We start from the raw sequence: 19,812 nt of genomic DNA, 5'->3' as shown, positions 1-19,812 counted from the left end.
ATTGCCTCCAACGGTACCTAGACGGAAATACTCTGGCCAGGCGTTCAAATCCTTTAGACCTCAGCCCTTTCGAGGCCGTGGTAGAGGTACAGCCACGCCTGGTAGACGAGGTCGAGGATGTGGTTTTCAACAAACCAACACCAGTCGTCGGGACGCTAAGGTCACCGACAAGCCAGTGGCATGACGGGCTCCCAGCCCATCTCCAGTTGTGGGAGCATATCTTCAGACGTTCCATTTGGCGTGGTTCCAGACATCCACAGATGGGTGGATCCGCAATTTAGTGTTAAAAATAAGAATTTACTTACCGATAATTCTATTTCTCGGAGTCCGTAGTGGATGCTGGGGTTCCTGAAAGGACCATGGGGAATAGCGGCTCCGCAGGAGACAGGGCACAAAAAGTAAAGCTTTAGGATCAGGTGGTGTGCACTGGCTCCTCCCCCTATGACCCTCCTCCAAGCCAGTTAGGTACTGTGCCCGGACGAGCGTACACAATAAGGGAGGAATTTTGAATCCCGGGTAAGACTCATACCAGCCACACCAATCACACCGTACAACTTGTGATCTAAACCCAGTTAACAGTATGATAACAGCGGAGCCTCTGAAAAGATGGCTCACAACAATAATAACCCGATTTTTGTAACTATGTACAAGTATTGCAGATAATCCGCACTTGGGATGGGCGCCCAGCATCCACTACGGACTCCGAGAAATAGAATTATCGGTAAGTAAATTCTTATTTTCTCTATCGTCCTAGTGGATGCTGGGGTTCCTGAAAGGACCATGGGGATTATACCAAAGCTCCCAAACGGGCGGGAGAGTGCGGATGACTCTGCAGCACCGAATGAGAGAACTCCAGGTCCTCTTTTGCCAGGATATCAAATTTGTAGAATTTTACAAACGTGTTCTCCCCTGACCACGTAGCTGCTCGGCAGAGTTGTAATGCCGAGACCTCTCGGGCAGCCGCCCAAGATGAGCCCACCTTCCTTGTGGAATGGGCCTTAACCGATTTAGACTGTGGCAGGCCTGCCTCAGAATGTGCAAGTTGAATTGTGTTACAAATCCAACGAGCAATCGACTGCTTAGAAGCAGGCGCACCCAACTTGTTGGGTGCATACAGTATAAACAGCGAGTCAGATTTTCTGACTCCAGCTGTCCTGGAATATATTTTCAGGGCCCTGACAACTTCTAGCAACTTGGAGTCCTCCAAGTCCCTAGTAGGTGCAAGGCACCACAATAAGCTGGTTCAGGTGAAACACTGACACCACCTTAGGGAGAGAACTGGGGACGAGTCCGCAGCTCTGCCCTGTCCGAATGGACAAACAGATATGGGCTTTTTTTGAGAAAAAACCACCAAGTTGACACTCGCCTGGTCCAGGCCAGGGCCAAGAGCATGGTCACTTTTTATGTGAGATGCTGCAAATCCACATATTTGACTGGTTTTAAACCAATGTGATTTGAGAAATCCCAGAACTACGTTGAGATCCCACAGTGCCACTGGAGGCACAAAAAAGGGGTTTGTATATGCAATACTCCCTTGACAAACTTCTGGACTTCAGGAACTGAAGCCAATTCTTTCTGGAAGAAAATTTACAGGGCCGAATTTGAACCTTAATGGACCCCAATTTGAGGCCCATAGACACTCCTGTTTGCAGGAAATGCAGGAAACGACCGAGTTGAAATTTCTTTGTGGGGCCTTCCTGGCCTCACACCACGCAACAAATTTTCGCCACACGTGGTGATAATGTTGTGCGGTCACCTCCTTTCTGGCTTTGACCAGGGTAGGAATGACCTCTTCCGGAATGCCTTTTTTCCCTTAGGATCCGGCTTTCCATCGCCATGCCGACAAACGCAGCTGCGGTAAGTCTTGGAACAGACATGGTACTTGCTGAAGCAAGTCCCTTCTTAGCGGCAGAGGCCATAAGACCTCTGTAAGCATCTCTTGAAGTTCCGGGTACCAAGTCCTTCTTGGCCAATCCGGAGCCATGAGTATAGTTCTTACTCCTCTACGTCTTATAATTCTCAGCACCTTAGGTATGAGAAGCAGAGGAGGGAACACATACACCGACTGGTACACCCACGGTGTTACCAGAACGTCCACATCTATTGCCTGAGGGTCCCTTGACCTGGCGCAATACCTGTCCCGTTTTTTGTTCAGACGGGACGCCATCATGTCCACCTTTGGTATTTCCCAACGGTTTACAATCATGTGGAAAAAACTTCTCAATGAAGTTTCCACTCTCCCGGGTGGAGGTCGTGCTGAGGAAGTCTGCTTCCCAGTTTCCATTCCCGGGATGAAAAACTGCTGACAGTGTTATCACATGATTTTCCGCCCAGCGAAAAGTCCTTGCAGTTTCTGCCATTGCCCTCCTGCTTCTTGTGTCGCCCTGTCTGTTTACGTGGGCGACTGCCGTGATGTTTTTCCCACTGGATCAATACCGGCTGACCTTGAAGCAGAGGTCTTGCTAAGCTTAGAGCATTATAAATTTACCCTTAGCTCCAGTATATTTATGTGGAGAAAAGTCTCCATACTTGATCACACTCCCTGGAAATCTTTCCCTTGTGTGACTGCTCCCCAGCCTCTCAGGCTGGGCTCCGTGGTTACCAGCATCCAATCCTGAATGCCGAATCTGCGGCCCTCTAGAAGATGAGCACTCTATAACCACCACAGGAGAGACACCCTTGTCCTTGGATATTGGGTTATCCGCTGATGCATCTGAAGATGCGATCCGGACCATTTGTCCAGCAGATCCCACTGAAAAGTTCTTACGTGAAATCTGCCGAATGGAATTGCTTCGTAGGAAGCCACCATTTTTACCAGGACCCTTGTGCAATGATGCACTGTTTTTAGGAGGTTCCTGACTTACTCGGATAACTCCCTGGCTTTCTCTTCCGGGAGAAACACCTTTTTCTGGACAGTGTCCAGAATCATCCCTAGGCACAGCAGACGTGTCGTCGGGATCAGCTGCGATTTTGGAATATTTAGAATCCACCCGTGCTGATTGTAGCAGTATCCGAGATAGTGCTACTCCGACCTCCAACTGTTCCCTGGACTATGCCCCTATCAGGAGATCGTCCAAGTAAGGGATAATTAAGACGCCTTTTCTTCGAAGAAGAATCATCAATTCGGCCATTACCTTGGTAAAGACCCCGGGGTGCCGTGGACAATCCAAACGGCAGCGTCTGAAACTGATAGTGACAGTTCTGCACCACGAACCTGAGGTACCCTTAGTGAGAAGGGCAAATTTGGGACATAGAGGTAAGCATCCCTGATGTCCCGGGACACTATATAGTCCCCTTCTTCCTGGTTCGTTATCACTGCTCTGAGTGACTTCATCTTAATTTGAACCTTTGTAAGTGTTCAAAAAAAAATTTTTTTTTTTAGAATAAGTCTCACCTAGCCTTCTGGCTTCAGTACCACAATATAGTGTGGAATAATACCCCTTTTCTGTAGTAGGAGGGGTAATTTAATTGTCACCTGCTGGGAACACAGCTTGTGAATTTTTTCCCATACTACCTCCTTGTCGGAGGGAGACTTGGTAAAGCAGACTTCAGGAGCCTGCGAAGGGGAAACGTCTCGACATTCCCATCTGTACCCCCGGGATACTACTTGTAGGATCCAGGGGTCCTGTACGGTCTCAGCGCCATGCTGAGAACTTGTCAGACGCGGTGGAACGCTTCTGTTCCTGGGAATAGGCTGCCTGTTGCAGTCTTCTTCCCTTTCCTCTATCCCTGGGCAGATATGATCTTATAGGGACGAGAGGACTGAGGCTGAAAAGACGGTGTCTTTTTCTGCAGAGATGTGACTTAGGGTAAAAAACGGTGGATTTTCCAGCAGTTGCCGTGACCACCAGGTCCGATGGACCGACCCCAAACAAGTCCTCTTCCTTTATACGGCCATACTGTGCCGTTTGGAATCTGCATCACCTGACCACTGTCGTGTCCATAACATCTTCTGGCAGTTATGGACATCGCGTTTATTCATGATGCCAGAGTGCAAATATCCCTCTGTGCATCTCGCATATATAGAAATGCTCTATAGTCAATAAAATACTGTCCCTGTCAAGGGTATCAATATTTTTAGTCAGGGAATCCGACCAAGCCACCCTAGCTCTGCACATCCAGGCTGAGGCGATCGCTGGCCGCAGTATAACACCAGTATGTGTGTATATACTTTTTATTATATTTTCCAGCCTTGTCAGCTGGTCCTTGAGGACGGCCCTATCTATAGACGGTACCGCCACTTGTTTTGATAAGCGTGTGAGCGCCTTATCCACCTTAAGGGGTGTTTCCCAACGCGCCCTAACTTCTGGCGGGAAAGGGTATACCGCCCATAATTTTCTATCGGGGGGAACCCACGCATCATCACACACTTTATTTAATTTATCTGATTCAGGAAAAACTATGGTAGTTTTTTCACATCCCACATAATACCCTCTTTTGTGGTACTTGTAGTATCAGAAATACGTAACACCTCCTTCATTGCCTTTAACGTGTGGCCCTAATAAGGAATACGTTTGTTTATTCACCGTCGACACTGGATTCAGTGTCCCTGTCTGTGTCTGTGTCGACCGACTAAAGTAAACGGGCGTTTTAAAAACCCTTGACGGTGTTTTTGAGACGTCTGGACCGTACTAATTGTTTGTCGGCCGTCTCATGTCGTCAACCGACCTTGCAGCGTGTTGACATTATCACGTAATTTCCTAAATAAGCCATCCATTCCGGTGTCGACTCCCTAGAGAGTGACATCACCATTACAGGCAATTGCTCCGCCTCCTCACCAACATCGTCCTCCTACCTGTCGACACACACGTACCGACACACAGCACACACACAGGGAATGCTCTGATAGAGGACAGGACCCACTAGCCCTTTGGAGAGACAGAGGGAGAGTTTGCCAGCACACACCAAAAACGCTATAATTATATAGGGACAACCTTATATAAGTGTTTTCCCTTATAGCATCTTAATATATATATAAGCATATCGCCAAATTAGTGCCCCCCCTCTCTGTTTTAACCCTGTTTCTGTAGTGCAGTGCAGGGGAGAGCCTGGGAGCCTTCCCTCCAGCCTTTCTGTGAGGGAAAATGGCGCTGTGTGCTGAGGAGATAGGCCCCGCCCCTTTTTCGGGCGGCCTCGTCTCCCGCTCTTAACGGATTCTGGCAGGGGTTAAATATCTCCATATAGCCTCCGGAGGCTATATGTGAGGTATTTTTAGCCAAAATAGGTATTCATTTGCCTCCCAGGGCGCCCCCCTCCCAGCGCCCTGCACCCTCAGTGACTGCCGTGTGAAGTGTGCTGAGAGGAAAATGGCGCACAGCTGCAGTGCTGTGCGCTACCTTTAGAAGACTGAGGAGTCTTCTGCCGCCGATTCTGGACCTCTTCTTACTTCAGCATCTGCAAGGGGGCCGGCGGCAAGGCTCCGGTGACCATCCAGGCTGTACCTGTGATCGTCCCTCTGGAGCTGATGTCCAGTAGCCAAGAAGCCAATCCATCCTGCACGCAGGTGAGTTCACTTCTTCTCCCCTAAGTCCCTCGTTGCAGTGATCCTGTTGCCAGCAGGACTCACTGTAAAATAAAAAACCTAAGCTAAACTTTCCTAAGCAGCTCTTTAGGAGAGCCACCTAGATTGCACCCTTCTCGGCCGGGCACAAAATCTAACTGGCTTGGAGGAGGGTCATAGGGGGAGGAGCCAGTGCACACCACCTGATCCTAAAGCTTTACTTTTTGTGCCCTGTCTCCTGCGGAGCCGCTATTCCCCATGGTCCTTTCAGGAACCCCAGCATCCACTAGGACGATAGAGAAAGGTTACTAGATAGAGTTCGACTGTCTCCCGCCACTGCGGTTTTTCAAGACAGGACTGCCTGTGTCGGACGACAAGAGGGCGGTTCTGCAAATTGCATTCAGTCTCTGCTGGATTCCGCAGTTTTGATGCCGGTCCCTGTACACCAACAAGGTCAGGGTTATTATTCCAGTCTGTTTGTGGTACTAAAGTCGGATGGCTCGGTCAGGCCAATATTGAACTTAAAGGGTCTCAATCAGTACGTCACTTACTACAGATTCAAGATGGAATCTCTGCGGTCAGTAATTGCAGCTTTAGAGCCACAGGAATTCATGATTGTGCTGGATCTCAAGGATGCGTACTTACACATTCCGATTTGGCCACCTCATCAGAGGTTCTTGCGTTTTGCGATACGGCAGAACCATTATCAGTTTCAGGCTCTACCGTTTGGCCTCTCATCAGCGCCTCGGGTATTCACCAAAGTGATGTCTGGGAGTGATAATAGTTCCGTACTTGGACGATCTGCTCATCAAAGCTCCGTCTCAACAGATGCTCCTCCAACATGCGTTGCTAACGTACAATGTACTAGTTCAGCACGGTTGGATTGTCAACTTCAAGAAATAACATCTGATTCTGTCTCAACGACTTCAATTCCTAGGTATGATTCTCGATACGGTAGATCAAAGAATTTACCTACCAGAACAGAAAGTACAGATTATTCGTCATCTGGTACAATTAGTGCTCAAGCCACGCACAGTCTCGGTACATTTGTGCATTCGCCTGTTAGGCACAATGGTGGCGGCTTTCGAAGCGCTTCAGTTCGGAAGATTTCACTCACGTCCTTTTCACCTGGATGTGCTCGCACAGTGGTCGGGCTCGCATCTACAGATTCACCAGAGGGTGAGGTTGTCTCCACGGGCCAGAGTATCTCTACTCTGGTAGCTCAAAGTACACAATCTAACCGCAGGGAAACGGTTCGGAGCCTGGAATTGGATAATTCTAACGACGGACGCGAGTCTCAGAGGTTGGGGAGCTGTAGTTCAAAATTGTCAGCTCCAGGGTCTCTGGGCGGATAACGAAAGATTGCCATCTATAAATGTCCTGGAACTCCGGGCAATTTACAATACGCTACGACAAGCAGTGCACATGCTTCAGTCTCAGACTGTCCAGGTGCAGTCAGACAACGCGACGGCGGTCGCGTACATCAACAAACAAGGAGGAACGAGAAGCCGCATGGCCATGCGGGAAGTAGCTCGAATCCTCAACTGGGCAGAGCATCACCAAGTGATATTGTCGGCAGTGTTCATTCCGGGAGTGGACAACTGGGAGGTGGATTATCTCCGCCGTCTGGATTTTCATCCAGGAGAATGGGCATTAAATCCAGAAGCGTTTCACATGTTGGTCCAGAGGTGGGGTTACCCTCAAGTGGACCTGATGGCATCTCACCACAATCACCGAACGCCCCAGTATGTGTCCAGAACGCGAGATCCAAAGGCAGTGGCGGTGGATGCTCTCACAATCGCGTGGCCGTACAGCCTTGTGTATCTGTTTTCACTGCTCCCTCTGTTGCTAAAACGGATCAAAATAGAGTCCGCCACAGTCATACTAGTGGCGCCTCATTGGCCTCGGAGAGCTTGGTTCTCGGATATCCGCGGACTACTCGCAAACTATCCTTGGCCGCTCCCGCTTCGTCCGGACCTGTTACACAGGGTCCGTTCCTTTACCCCGATTTAGCGCGGCTGCGTTTGACGGGGTGGCTGTTGAGACCGCCCTCTTAAGAAGAGAGGGCATTCCAGATTCGGTTATACCAACCATGTTACGTGCTAGGAAGCCAGTTACGGAAGCTCATTATTACAGAATTTGGCGTGCCTATATAGGTTGGTGTGAAGCTCGGAAGTTTCCGACATCATCTTTCAAGTTATCCCGTCTTTTGTTATTTCTACAGATGGGGTTAGATGGAGGACTGCGTTTATCTACACTAAAGGTGCAGGTATCTGCTTTGACAATTTACTTCCAAAGACGATTGGCTCTATTGCCGTCTGTACACACCTTTCTGCAAGGTGTCCTCAGAGTACAGCCACCATTCATTCCACCTACAGCGCCATGGGACTTGAATCTGCTTTTTAGATTTTTTACAGTCTTCATATTTTGAACCCTTACAACAAGTGGATATTAAGTTTCTCACTTGGAAAACTATTTTTCTCTTAGCCTTAGCTTCGGCATGGTGTGTTTCAGATTTGGGTGCCTTGTCATGCAAGCCACCGTATTTGGTGTTTCATGATGACAGAGCGGAACTTCGGACAAATCCCGCTTTCTTGCCAAAGGTAGTGTCATCTTTTCACATCAATCAACCAATAGTAGTTCCTGTGTTAACAGAAGATTCTGGAACTTTGGATGTGGTACGCGCTCTACGAGTTTATGTATCCCGAACGTCTACAGTTCGTAAGATGGATATGTTATTTGTTCTCTATGATGCTGCCAAGATGGGTTGGCCAGCTTCTAAGCAGACCTTATCCAGATGGATTAAACGGACCATACGTCAGGCTTACCTTCATGCTAGGTTACAGCCGCCTATATCAGTAACAGCTCATTCCACACGTTCTGTGTGAACTTCATGGGCAGCTGGTCGTGGGGCTTCTACGACGCAGCTTTGCCGTGCGGCTACATGGTCATCAGTGCACACGTTTGTGCGCTTTTACAAGTTTGATACGTTTGCGGCATCAGCATCTAGCTTTGGCCGCCTAGTGTTACAGGTGCCAAACAGCTCTCCCGCCCACGGGGTAAGCTTTGGTACGTCCCAAGAGTACTCCAGTGACCCCTAGTGGATGAAAAAGAAAATAGGATTTTGGTACTTACCAGGTAAATCCTTTTCTTTGAATCCATAGGGGGCACTGGACGCCCACCCAGAGCAGTTTTACCTGGTTTGTGGCAAGTTCAGTGGATCTTATGGTAACACATTCTCACCGACTGGTTCAAATTTTCAAGTTCTATTGGTTATGGTGTCAACTGTTTAGTTGTCAGTAACGTTATGTGTCAACTTTATTGTTGTCCGTTATATTATATGTAATTCTCCGTTGTCATCCTCTGTCGCTCCTGTTCGGCTCAGTAAAAAACACTGAGGTACTCTGGGAATATGGAGGGGAGGAGAGTTACTAAATTTAAATATTCAATGCCTTGTTCTGCTAAAGCCATCCATATCCCAAGAGTACTCCAGTGCCCCTTATGGATTCAAAGAAAAGGATTTACCTGGTAAGTACCAAAATCCTATTTTTTGCATTTTTGGGGTTAGTGTGGATAGTTTTTCCATCTGGGACCACCATTTGTTGAAACGCATTTGATCGCCAAGCTTCGGGCACTGAGAGTTGACCATATAAACATGTTGACCTTTTGCCCATGTAGACTCATAGTCCGGATCCCATCTGAAGTGCCTATACCTCCGTGTAATAGTTACAGTACGATTTCTATTCCTGACATCCTACTAGGCGATTAATAAACAATTACACTATATTACTAAGTTAGGGAGCCCCCACTACGTGTTCCATTAACGTATAAAGTAAACAAATACATGTGAATGTCATACCTGGATGTCTTGCAAGCAGATTTCATGGGCATCCAGCGAGCACTGAAGTCTGGGCTCTAGCAGCTTCTTAAGATTGCCAATGGGTTCATTTATGTCAATGGACTGGCTGACAAACTCTGCTGTGGTGTAGGTCTGTTCTATGATGCTAGAAGACAATTTGTAGAGGTCACTTCTCATTACCGAGCACAGAGTACAGTGTAAGCAATCTACTGCTGATCGGTGCATGGATAGGTAGCGAGACAGAAAACTTGCAGCAGAACCAGAAAAGTTACTTTCCTGCGAGCTTGTGAACAGCAGAACCCCATTATTGCTTTCAACAAATATCCGCAATCTAGTGGAGGCATTCCAGTGTATTAAAGCTACATTACCACTGAAATAAAATATGTTACTAGGATCTGCTCACCAGATAACTGAGGTTTGCTACAAGCCTACATTTTCGTCAGAGCTTTGCAGTTCTGTACTCCAGTCAGTGATTGCAAAAATGCGCTATGGCGCGAATTTTACCCAGAAATGGCTACCTGGGAATAACGTTTAAAAGATGAGCGGGTCCCTCAGGATGTGCTCATCTGAATCTGTGTGCGGCACTGTGCTAGCCAGTCGGAGGACACAGGAGGTGACTGGCTGTTTCCTCAGCCGATCAACTCCTGCAGCGGTATCGGAGACAGGGTCAGCGTGCAGGAGCAGCCAATCATAGCCTGTGATGTCTCCCTCCAGTTCCGCACGGTTCAAATACCCCCTCACCGCAGCGCTGACCTGTGCTGGGCTCTGCCGCCAGCACCATGAATCTGTGCTGCAGCGCTGGCAGACTGACCCGGCTCTGCTCCACCTCCTCCCTGCTGCTCGTTGACCCTGCCTCTGCCGCCAACATCAAGTGCTCACCCGGCACAGCGTCCTCCTCCACAACGGTGAAAGCCGCTCCACATCTGCCCCCAGCCCGGTGTACATCCCCCCGCCCCACAGCGGCATGTGTGCCCTTACTGCAGCAGGCTGTAGGGTGGTCGACATGGGGGTGGGGGTGTTGAACAGAGGTCTGAGGAGGTTACTGCAATGCGTCTCAGTGCTTTGCCTGGCGCAAAGAGTACAAGGTGCCCTGCCTGGCGCAAAGAGTACAAGGTGCCCTGCCTGGCGCAAAGAGTACAAGGTGCCCTGCCTGGCGCAAAGAGTACAAGGTGCCCTGCCTCGTGCAGTGTGTATATGGGGTTCTACCTGGTGCAATGTGTATAAGCTGCACTACTGTGTGGTGTAATGTGAATTGCCACTATTATGTGGCCATACCCCTTCCCCACGAAGAAACAACCCTAAATTTTTGCTGCGCGTCTTCGGCGGGCACTGTCCATGCTTTAGCATGTACGAAGGGGAGCACCAATTCTCTTTCTGCCTTAGGGCGCCAAAATGTCTAGTTACAGCTCTGGTGCAGTGTCCTGTATACTACACAGCCCAACAGCATCGTCAACCCATCCTCCCCTTTTCAACACTTTATAGTGTCCAAATCAAGTGTGTTTTTATATTTTTATAATCAGATTAATAAAAACCTTCATTCCGATGGGACCCAAAAAAGGATAGGGAGGACCCCAATTTTTTAAAATGAGGGGTCCCTGGGACCCACTTTTTTTTTGTGTACTCGGCGAGATCACCTCACCAACGGTACCAGCAAAACAATTAAGATTCCCAGATTAAACTGTACCAGAGGGGGTAAGCGTGTGGGTAAATCACAGGCTGCAATCACGTGACAGCAACTTTTGACTGACCCTCCATTATATGTTCATCCAGAATGTAGGAGAACTGCGGAGAAAAAAAAATGTCTGCACACAACCGCCTCTGACACAGACTGGGGGTACATCAGTAAAAATCCTTTTACTCGACAATAGCGCAGTTTTAACAGAAATTCAGTACCAAATCCAGGGGGAATTCAGACACGTCCAGTGTTCTCCCCCGAAAATGTTTTATGCTGCTTAATATTTCAGTGCAACCGGGGGGGAGGGTGCTGTGAAGGTTTTGTTGGGTTGGGGAGCGTTATTACAGCTGGATAATAACCTTGATCAGGGTCTGCCTAAAAACCATAGTGTTGTCTTTAAGAAGGGGAGGACATGAAGACAAAAACTAGCCCCCCCCCCTTTGGAAAAAAAAAAAAAAAAAAAAAAAAAAAGAATTATATTAGTACATCTAGCCATGAGAATTCTAATCCAGTGAACTGGTTACCTCCTACACTGAAAGGGTTTTTTCAGATTCTGTCATCATCTTGGATGTAACAGAGAAATAAGACACAATCCGATCGGTTGCTATGGGCAAAATCACCACTTTTTAATTTTAGAACCTTTAGTACATTTACCCCTAAATGTGAAAATGGTGTGCCTTGGGCGCCCCCTTATCAGTGGCTCAATATAATAACCAAAGCAATGGTTTACTTGCAAATAGAAAATGGATGGCTATAATAACATGCCAATTGCTTACGATGTATAAAAAACATATACAATTTATTAATCTATGAAACACATAAGAAATGTGAGTCCACAAACAATATGGTAAAAATAAAGATAAAACAAAAGCATACCCAGAAGGTAGCTAAGGAGCCGCAGGTGGTATAAACTGCAGGGTGGTCCAGACTTCACCATGCACTGGCTCCTAAGCTTATCCAACCGAGTCCGTCTGTACCAAATCAAGTGGGAGGATGTTGGTAGTTCCCACGTGTAGATGTCCTAATACGCTTCAGTTTTCCTGACTCTAGCCGTTCTGGTCACGTAAATTTTCAAAGCCCTGACCACATCAAGTAACTCGGAATCCTCCAAGTCACGAGTAGCCACAGGCACCACAATAGGTTGGTTCATATGAAAAGATGATACCACTTTCGGCAGAAATTGCGAACGGGTCCGCAATTCTGCTCTATCCATATGGAAAACCAGATAGCGGCTGTCACATAAAAGCCCCTAATTCTGACACACGCCTAGCCGAAGCCAAGGCTAATAACATGACCACCTTCCACGTGAGATATTTTAACTCTACCGTTTTAAGTGGTTCAAACCAGTGTGACTATAGGAAACTTAACACCACGTTAAGATCCCAAGGTGCCACCGGAGGCACAAAAGGAGGTTGAATATGCAGCACTCCTTTTACAACCGTCTGAACTTCTGGTAGAGAAGCCAACTCTTTTTGAAAGAAAATGGATAGGGCCGAAATCTGGACCTTAATGGAGCCTAACTTTAGGCCCAAATTCACTCCAGACTGTAGGAAGTGAAGAAAACGGCCCAGCTGGAATTCTTCCGTAGGAGCATTCCTGGCCTCACACCAAGAAACATATTTTCGCCAAATACGGTGATAATGTTTAAGTGTCACATCCTTCCTAGCCTTTATCAGCGTAGGAATGACCTCATCCGGAATGCCTTTCTCTGCTAGGATCCGGCGTTCAACCGCCATGCCGTCAAACGCAGCCGCGGTAAGTCTTGGAACAGACAGGGTCCCTGTTGTAACAGGTCCTGTCTTACAGGAAGTGGCCATTGATCTTATGTGAGCATTTCTTGCAGATCTGGGTACCAGGTCCTTCGTGGTCAATCTGGAACAAAGAGGATTGTTCTCACTCCTCTTTCTTATAATCCTCAACACCTTGGGTATGAGAGGAAGAGGAGGAAACACAGACTGACTGGAACACCCACGGTGTCACCAGGGCGTCTACAGCTACTGCCTGAGGGTCTCTTGACCTGGCGCAGTACCTCTGTAGCTTTTTGTTGAGGCGGGATGCCATCATGTTCACCTGTGGCAGTTCCCACCGATTTGCAATCTGTGTGAAGACTTTGTGATGAAGTCCCCACTCCCCCAGGTGTAGGTCGTGTCTGCTGAGGAAGTCTGCTTCCCAGTTGTCCACTCCCAGAAAGAACACTGCTGACAGTGCGCTTACATGATTCTCCGCCCAGCGAAGAATTCTGGTGGCTTCCGCCATTGCCACTCTGCTCCTTGTGCCGCCTTGGCGGTTTACATGAGCCACTGCGGTTATGTTGTCTGACTGGATCAGAACTGGTCGGTCGCGAAGTAAGGTCTCCGCTTGACGTAGGGCGTTGTATATGGCCCTTAGCTCCAGGATGTTGATGTGAAGACAAGTCTCTTGACTTGACCAAAGACCCTGGAAATTTCTTCCTAGTGTGACTGCTCCCCAACCTCGGAGGCTTGCGTCCGTGGTCACCAGGATCCAATCCTGAATGCCGAATCTGCGTCCCTCGAGAAGGTGAGCACTCTGCAGCCACCACAGGAGTGACACCCTGGCCCTGGGGGACAGGGTGATCAAGCGATGCATCTGTAGATGTGACCCGGACCACTTGTCCAGTAGGTCCCATTGGAAAGTCCTCGCATGGAACCTGCCGAAGAGAATGACCTCGTATGACGCCACCATCTTTCCCAGGACTCGAGTGCAATGATGCACTGACACCTGTTTTGGTTTCAATAGGTTCTTGACCAGAGTCATGAGTTCCTGGGCCTTCTCTATCGGGAGATAAACCCTCTTCTTGTCCGTGTCCACAATCATGCCCAAAAAGGGCAGACGAGTCGTAGGAACCAACTGCGACTTTGGAATATTGAGATTCCAGCCGTGTTGCTGTAACACTTTCAGTGAAAGAGATACGCTGTTCAGCAACTGCTCTCTTGATCTCGCTTTTATGAGGAGATCGTCCAAGTACGGGATAATTGTGACACCTTGCTTCCGCAGGAGCACCATCATTTCCGCCATAACCTTGGTGAAAATTCTCGGGGCCGTTGAGAGACCAAACGGCAACGTCTGAAATTGGTAATGACAATCCTGTACCGCAAATCTTAGGTACGCCTGATGAGGTGGATAAATGGGGACATGAGGGTACGCATCCTTTATGTCCAGTGACACCATAACATCCCCTCCTTCCAGGCTTGCGATGACCGCTCTTAGCGATTCCATCTTGAACTTGAACCTTTTCAAGTATAGGTTCAGAGATTTAAAATTCAATATGGGTCTGACCGAACCGTCCGGTTTCGGGACTACAAACATGGTCGAATAATAACCCTTTCCCTGTTGAAGGAGGGAAACCTTGACCACCACCTGCTGAAGATACAATTTTTGTATTGCGTTTAACACTATCTCCCTCTCTTGGGGGGGGAGCCGGTAGGGCAGATTTGAAATACCGGTGAGGAGGCACCTCTTCAAATTCCAGCTTGTAACCCTGAGACACAATCTCTATTGCCCAGGGATCCACCTGGGAATGAACCCACATGTGGCTGAAATTCTGAAGACGTGCCCCCACTGGGCCTGACTCCGCCAGTGGAGCCCCAGCGTCATGCGGTGGATTTCGTAGAGGCCGGGGAGGACTTCTGTTCCTGGGAACTAGCTGCGTTGTGCAGCTTCTTTCCTCTGCCCCTACCTCTGGCAAGAAAGGACGCATCTCGGACTTTCTTGTTTCTTTGTGAACGAAAGGACTGCATTTGATAATGCAGTGCTCTCTTAGGCTGTGAGGGAACATAAGGCAAAAAATTTGACTTTCCAGCACGTCCAAGAGACCTTCTCCAAACAATTCCTCACCCCTGTAAGGTAAAACCTCCACATGCCTTTTTGAGTCGGCATCACCTGTCCATTGCCGAGTCCACAGGACTCTTCTGGCAGAAATCGACATAGCGTTTATTCTAGAACCCAGTAGACTAATGTCTCTTTGAGCATCTCTCATATATAGGACAGCGTCTTTAATATGCCCCAGGGTCAATAATACAGTATCCTTATCTAGGGTATCCAATTCCTCAGATAAGGTATCCGTCCATGCCGCTACAGCACTACACACCCAGGCCGACGCAATTGCCGGTCTTAGTAAGGTACCCGAATGTATATAAATGGACTTCAGGGTAACCTCTTGTTTGCGATCAGCAGCATCTTTGAGGGTAGCCGTATCCTGGGACGGCAGGGCTACCTTTTTGGATAAGCGTGTTAAAGCTTTGTCCACCCTAAGTGAGGATTCCCAACGTAGCCTATCCGTTGGCGGGTAAGGATACGCCATAAGAATCCGTTTGGAAAACTGCATTTTTTTATCTGGAGATTCCCAAGCTTTTTCACATAACTCATTCAGTTCGTGTGAGGGAGGAAAAGTTACCTCAGGCTTCTTTCCCTTATACATATACACCCTCGTGTCAGGGACAGGGGTTTCCTCTGTGATGTGCAAAACATCCTTTATTGCTATAATCATATATCGAAGGGATTTAGCCAATTTTGGCTGCAACTTTACATCATCGTAATAGACACTGGAGTCAGAGTCCATGTCGGTATATGTGTCAACAATTTGGGATAGTGGGCGCTTATGAGACCCTGACGGTCCCTGCGACATAGGGTCAGGCACGGGTTGAGACCCTGACTGTCCCAATGCATCAGCCTTGTCAAATCTTTTATGCAAGGAATTAACATTATCATTTAAAACCTTCCACATATCCATCCAATCAGGTGTCGGCGCCGTCGGCGGAGACACCACAATCATTTGCTCCCGCTCCTCTCCCACATAGCCTTCCTCATCAGACATGTCGACACAAGCGTACCGACACCACATACACAGGGAATGTCCTTTTCTGAAGACAGTTCCCCCACAAGGCCCTTTGGAGAGACAGAGAGAGAGTATGCCAGCACACACCACAGCGCTATAATATCCCAGGAATAAGATTTTACTTACCGGTAAATCTATTTCTCGTAGTCCGTAGAGGATGCTGGGACTCTGTAAGGACCATGGGGAATAGACGGGCTCCGCAGGAGATAGGGCACTTTAAGAAAGCTTTGGATTCTGGGTGTGCACTGGCTCCTCCCTCTATGCCCCTCCTCCAGACCTCAGTTATGGAAACTGTGCCCAGAGAAGATGGACAGTACGAGGAAGGATTTTTGTAAATCTAAGGGCGAGATCCATACCAGCCACACCAATCACGCCGTATAACTTGTGATAAACTACCCAGTTAACAGTATGAGCAACATAGCCTCGGTTCAACCGATAAACTATAACATAACCCTTATGTTAGCAATAACTATATACAAGTCTTGCAGAAGAAGTCCGCACTTGGGACGGGCGCCCAGCATCCTCTACGGACTACGAGAAATAGATTTACCGGTAAGTAAAATCTTATTTTCTCTAACGTCCTTGAGGATGCTGGGACTCCGTAAGGACCATGGGGATTATACCAAAGCTCCCAAACGGGCGGGAGAGTGCGGATGACTCTGCAGCACCGAATTGAGCAAACACAAGGTCCTCCTCAGCCAGGGTATCAAACTTACAGAACTTTGCAAAGGTATTTGACCCCGACCAAGTAGCAGCTCGGCACAGCTGTAGTGCCGAGACCCCTCGGGCAGCCGCCCAAGAAGAGCCCACCTTCCTAGTGGAATGGGCCTAAACCGATTTAGGTAACGGCAATCCTGCCGTAGAATGCGCCTGCTGAATCGTGTTACAGATCCAGCAAGCAATAGTCTGCTTTGAAGCAGGGCCGCCAACCTTGTTGGCTGTATACAAGACAAACAGTGCTTCTGTTTTGCAGATCCTAGCCGTTCTGGCCACATACATTTACAAAGCCCTGACCACATCAAGGGACTCGGAATCCTCATAGCCACGCGTAGCCACAGGCACGACAATAGGTTGGTTCATATGAGAGGATGACACCACCTTTGGCAGGAATTGAGGACGGGTCCGCAATTTCGCTCTATCCATATGGACAATCAGATACGGCTTTTAGTGATAAAAAGCCTCCAATTCCGAAACTCGCCTAGCCGAAGCCAAGGCTAACATGACCACCTTCCAGGTGAAATATTTCAACACCACTAAAGGAACCGTAACACCACGTTAATGTCCCAAGGCGCCACCGGTGGTACAAAGGGAGGCTAAAAATGCAGTACTCCCTACACAAACGTTTGTAATTCAGGAAGAGAAGCCAATTCATTTTGGAAGAAAATGGATAAGGCCGAAATTTGAACCTTTATCGATCCTAATTTTAGGTCCAAATTCATTCCAGTTTTAAGGAAGTGAAGCAGATGGCCCAAAAGGAATTCCTCCGTAGGAGCATTCCCGGCCTCACATCAGGAAACATTTTCGCCATATTCGGTGATAATGTTTCAATGTCACTTCCTTCCTAGCCTGAATTAGGGTAGGAATGACCTCCTCCAGAATACCCATTACCGTTAGGATCCTGCGTTGAACCGCCATGCCGTCAAACGCAGCCGCGGTAAGTCTGGGAACAGACAGGGCCCCTGCTGCAGCAGGTCCGGTCTTAGGGGAAGAGGCCACGGATTCTCTGAGCATTTCCTGCAGATCTGGATACGAGGTCCTCCGTGTCCAATCTGGAACAATGAGAATTGGTCTCACTCCTCTTTTTCTTATTATCCTCAACACCATGGGTATGAGAGGAAGAGGAGTAAACACAGAAACTGACCGGAACACCCACGGTGTCACTAGGGCGTCCACAGCTTACTGGCTGAGGGTCTCCTGACCTGGCGCAATAACTCTGCGGCTTTGTGTTGAGGCGGGACACCATCCTGTCCATCAGTGGCAGTCTCCACGGAATTGCAATCTGTGCTAAGACTTCCTGATGAAGTCCCCACTCTCCAGGACGTAGGTCGTGTCCGCTGAGGAAGTCTGCTTCCCAGTCGTCCACTCCCGGAATGAACACTGATGACAGTGCGCCTACATGATTCTCCGCCCAGCGAAGAATTCTGGTGGCTTCCGCCATCGCCACTCTGCTCCTTGTGCCGCCTTGGCGGTTTACATGAGCTACTGCGGTGACGTTGTCTGACTGGATCAGAACCGGTTGTCGCGAAGTAAGGTCTCCGCCTGACGTAGGGCGTTGTATATGGCCCTTAGTTCCAAGAAGTGAAGACAAGTCTCTTGACATTTTATTTTTCCCTGTGTGTCTGCTCCCCAACCTCGGAGGCTCGCGTCCGTGGACACCAGGATCCAGTCCTGAATGTCGAACCTGCGGCCCTACAGAAGGTGAGCATCCTGCAGCCACCCCAGGAGAGATACCTTGGCCCTGGGGGAGATGGTGATCAACTGATGAATCTGTAGATGTTGTCCCTTAGGTCCCATTTGAAAGACCTCGCATGGAACCTGCCGAAGGGAATGATTTTCCCCAGACTCGGGTGCAGCGATGCCGACACCTGTCTTGGTTTCAAAAGGTTCCTGACCAGAGTCATGAGTTCCTGGGCCTTCTCTATCTGAAGGTAAACCCCCTTCTGGTCCGTATCCAGAATCATACCCAAGAAGGGCAGACTAGTCATAGGAACAAACTGACTTCGGGATATTGAGCAACTAGCAGTGTTGCTGTGACACCTTCAGCGAAAGTGACACGCTGTTCAACAACTGCTCTTTTAATCTCGCCTTATAGGATATCGTCCAAGTATGGGATAACTGTGACTCCTTGCTTGCGTAGGAGCACCATCATTTCCGCCAATTACCCTGAAATTGGTAATGACAATACTGTACCGCAATTCTCAGGTACGCCTGATGGGGTGGATAAATGGGAACATGAAGGTATGCAGCCTTTATGTCTAGATACACAATCAATTCCCCCCTTTCCAGGCTGGCCATGATCGCTCTGAGCGATTCCCCTTTAATTTTGACCCTTTTCTAGAATAGGTTCAGAGGTTTTAATTTTAAATAGGTCTGACCGAACCGTACGTATTCGGGACTACAGCCAAGGATGAGTAATAGCCCCTTCCTTGTTGCAGGAGGAGAACCTTGAGCACCACCTGTTGGAGATACAATGTGTGAATTGTATTTAATATAACTCCCCTTCTGGAGGAGAAGCCGGTAGGGTCCCATAAGGAAAAACCGGTGAGGAGGCACCTTTCGAATTCCCTGGTAACCCTGAGAACAATTTTTATTGCCCGGGATCCACCTGTGAGTGAACTCAGATGTGGCTGAAGAGTCGAAGACGTGCTCCCCCCGGGACGGACTCCCTTAGCGGAGCTCCCGCATCCTGCGGTGGATGTAGTAGAGGCCGGGGAGGACTTCTGTTCCTGAGAACTAGCTGTGCCTTGTACCCTTACCTTTGGTAAGAATGGACGCTCCTCGTACTGTCTTGTTATTCTGCGACCTGAAAAGACTGCATTTGATAATGTCGTGCTTTCTTAGGCTGTGAGGGAATATAAGGCAAAAGATCAGAATTACCAGCTATAGCTGTGGAGACCAGACCCGAGAGCCCTTCTGCACACAATTCCTCAGCCTTGTAAGGTAAACCTTCCATTTGCCTCTTTTAGTCGGCATCACCTGTCCATTGCATGTTACACAGGACACTTCTAGCAGAAATCGACATAGCTTTAACTCTAGAAACCGGTAGAGTAATGTCTCTTTGGGCATGAGATAGAGAGATAGATAGATAGATAGATCTATATACATATACTAGGGTCAATACCATGGTATGCTTATCTAGGGTTTCAATCTCCGCTGATAAGGTATCTGTCCACGCTGCTACAGCTCTATAAACCCATGCCGAC

The 19,812-nt window shown here is 48.4% G+C and overlaps 1 protein-coding gene across 1 annotated transcript in view; it reads right to left on the bottom strand.

Moving 5' to 3' along the window:
• The window catches only part of GABPA (GA binding protein transcription factor subunit alpha), a 72,925-nt gene that overhangs the window by 11,842 nt on the left and 41,271 nt on the right, over window positions 1–19,812 (bottom strand). Inside the window, exon 3 of the mRNA XM_063956378.1 lies at window positions 9,360–9,504. Within this exon, the coding sequence (XP_063812448.1) occupies window positions 9,360–9,504 (145 nt within the window). The remainder of the gene's footprint in view (window positions 1–9,359; window positions 9,505–19,812) is intronic.

Source organism: Pseudophryne corroboree, chromosome 2 (assembly GCF_028390025.1).
Source record: "Pseudophryne corroboree isolate aPseCor3 chromosome 2, aPseCor3.hap2, whole genome shotgun sequence".
Classification (NCBI taxonomy): domain Eukaryota; kingdom Metazoa; phylum Chordata; class Amphibia; order Anura; family Myobatrachidae; genus Pseudophryne; species Pseudophryne corroboree.
Note: the sequence above shows the minus strand (reverse complement) of the source record. Positions and strands in the feature narration are given on the sequence as shown.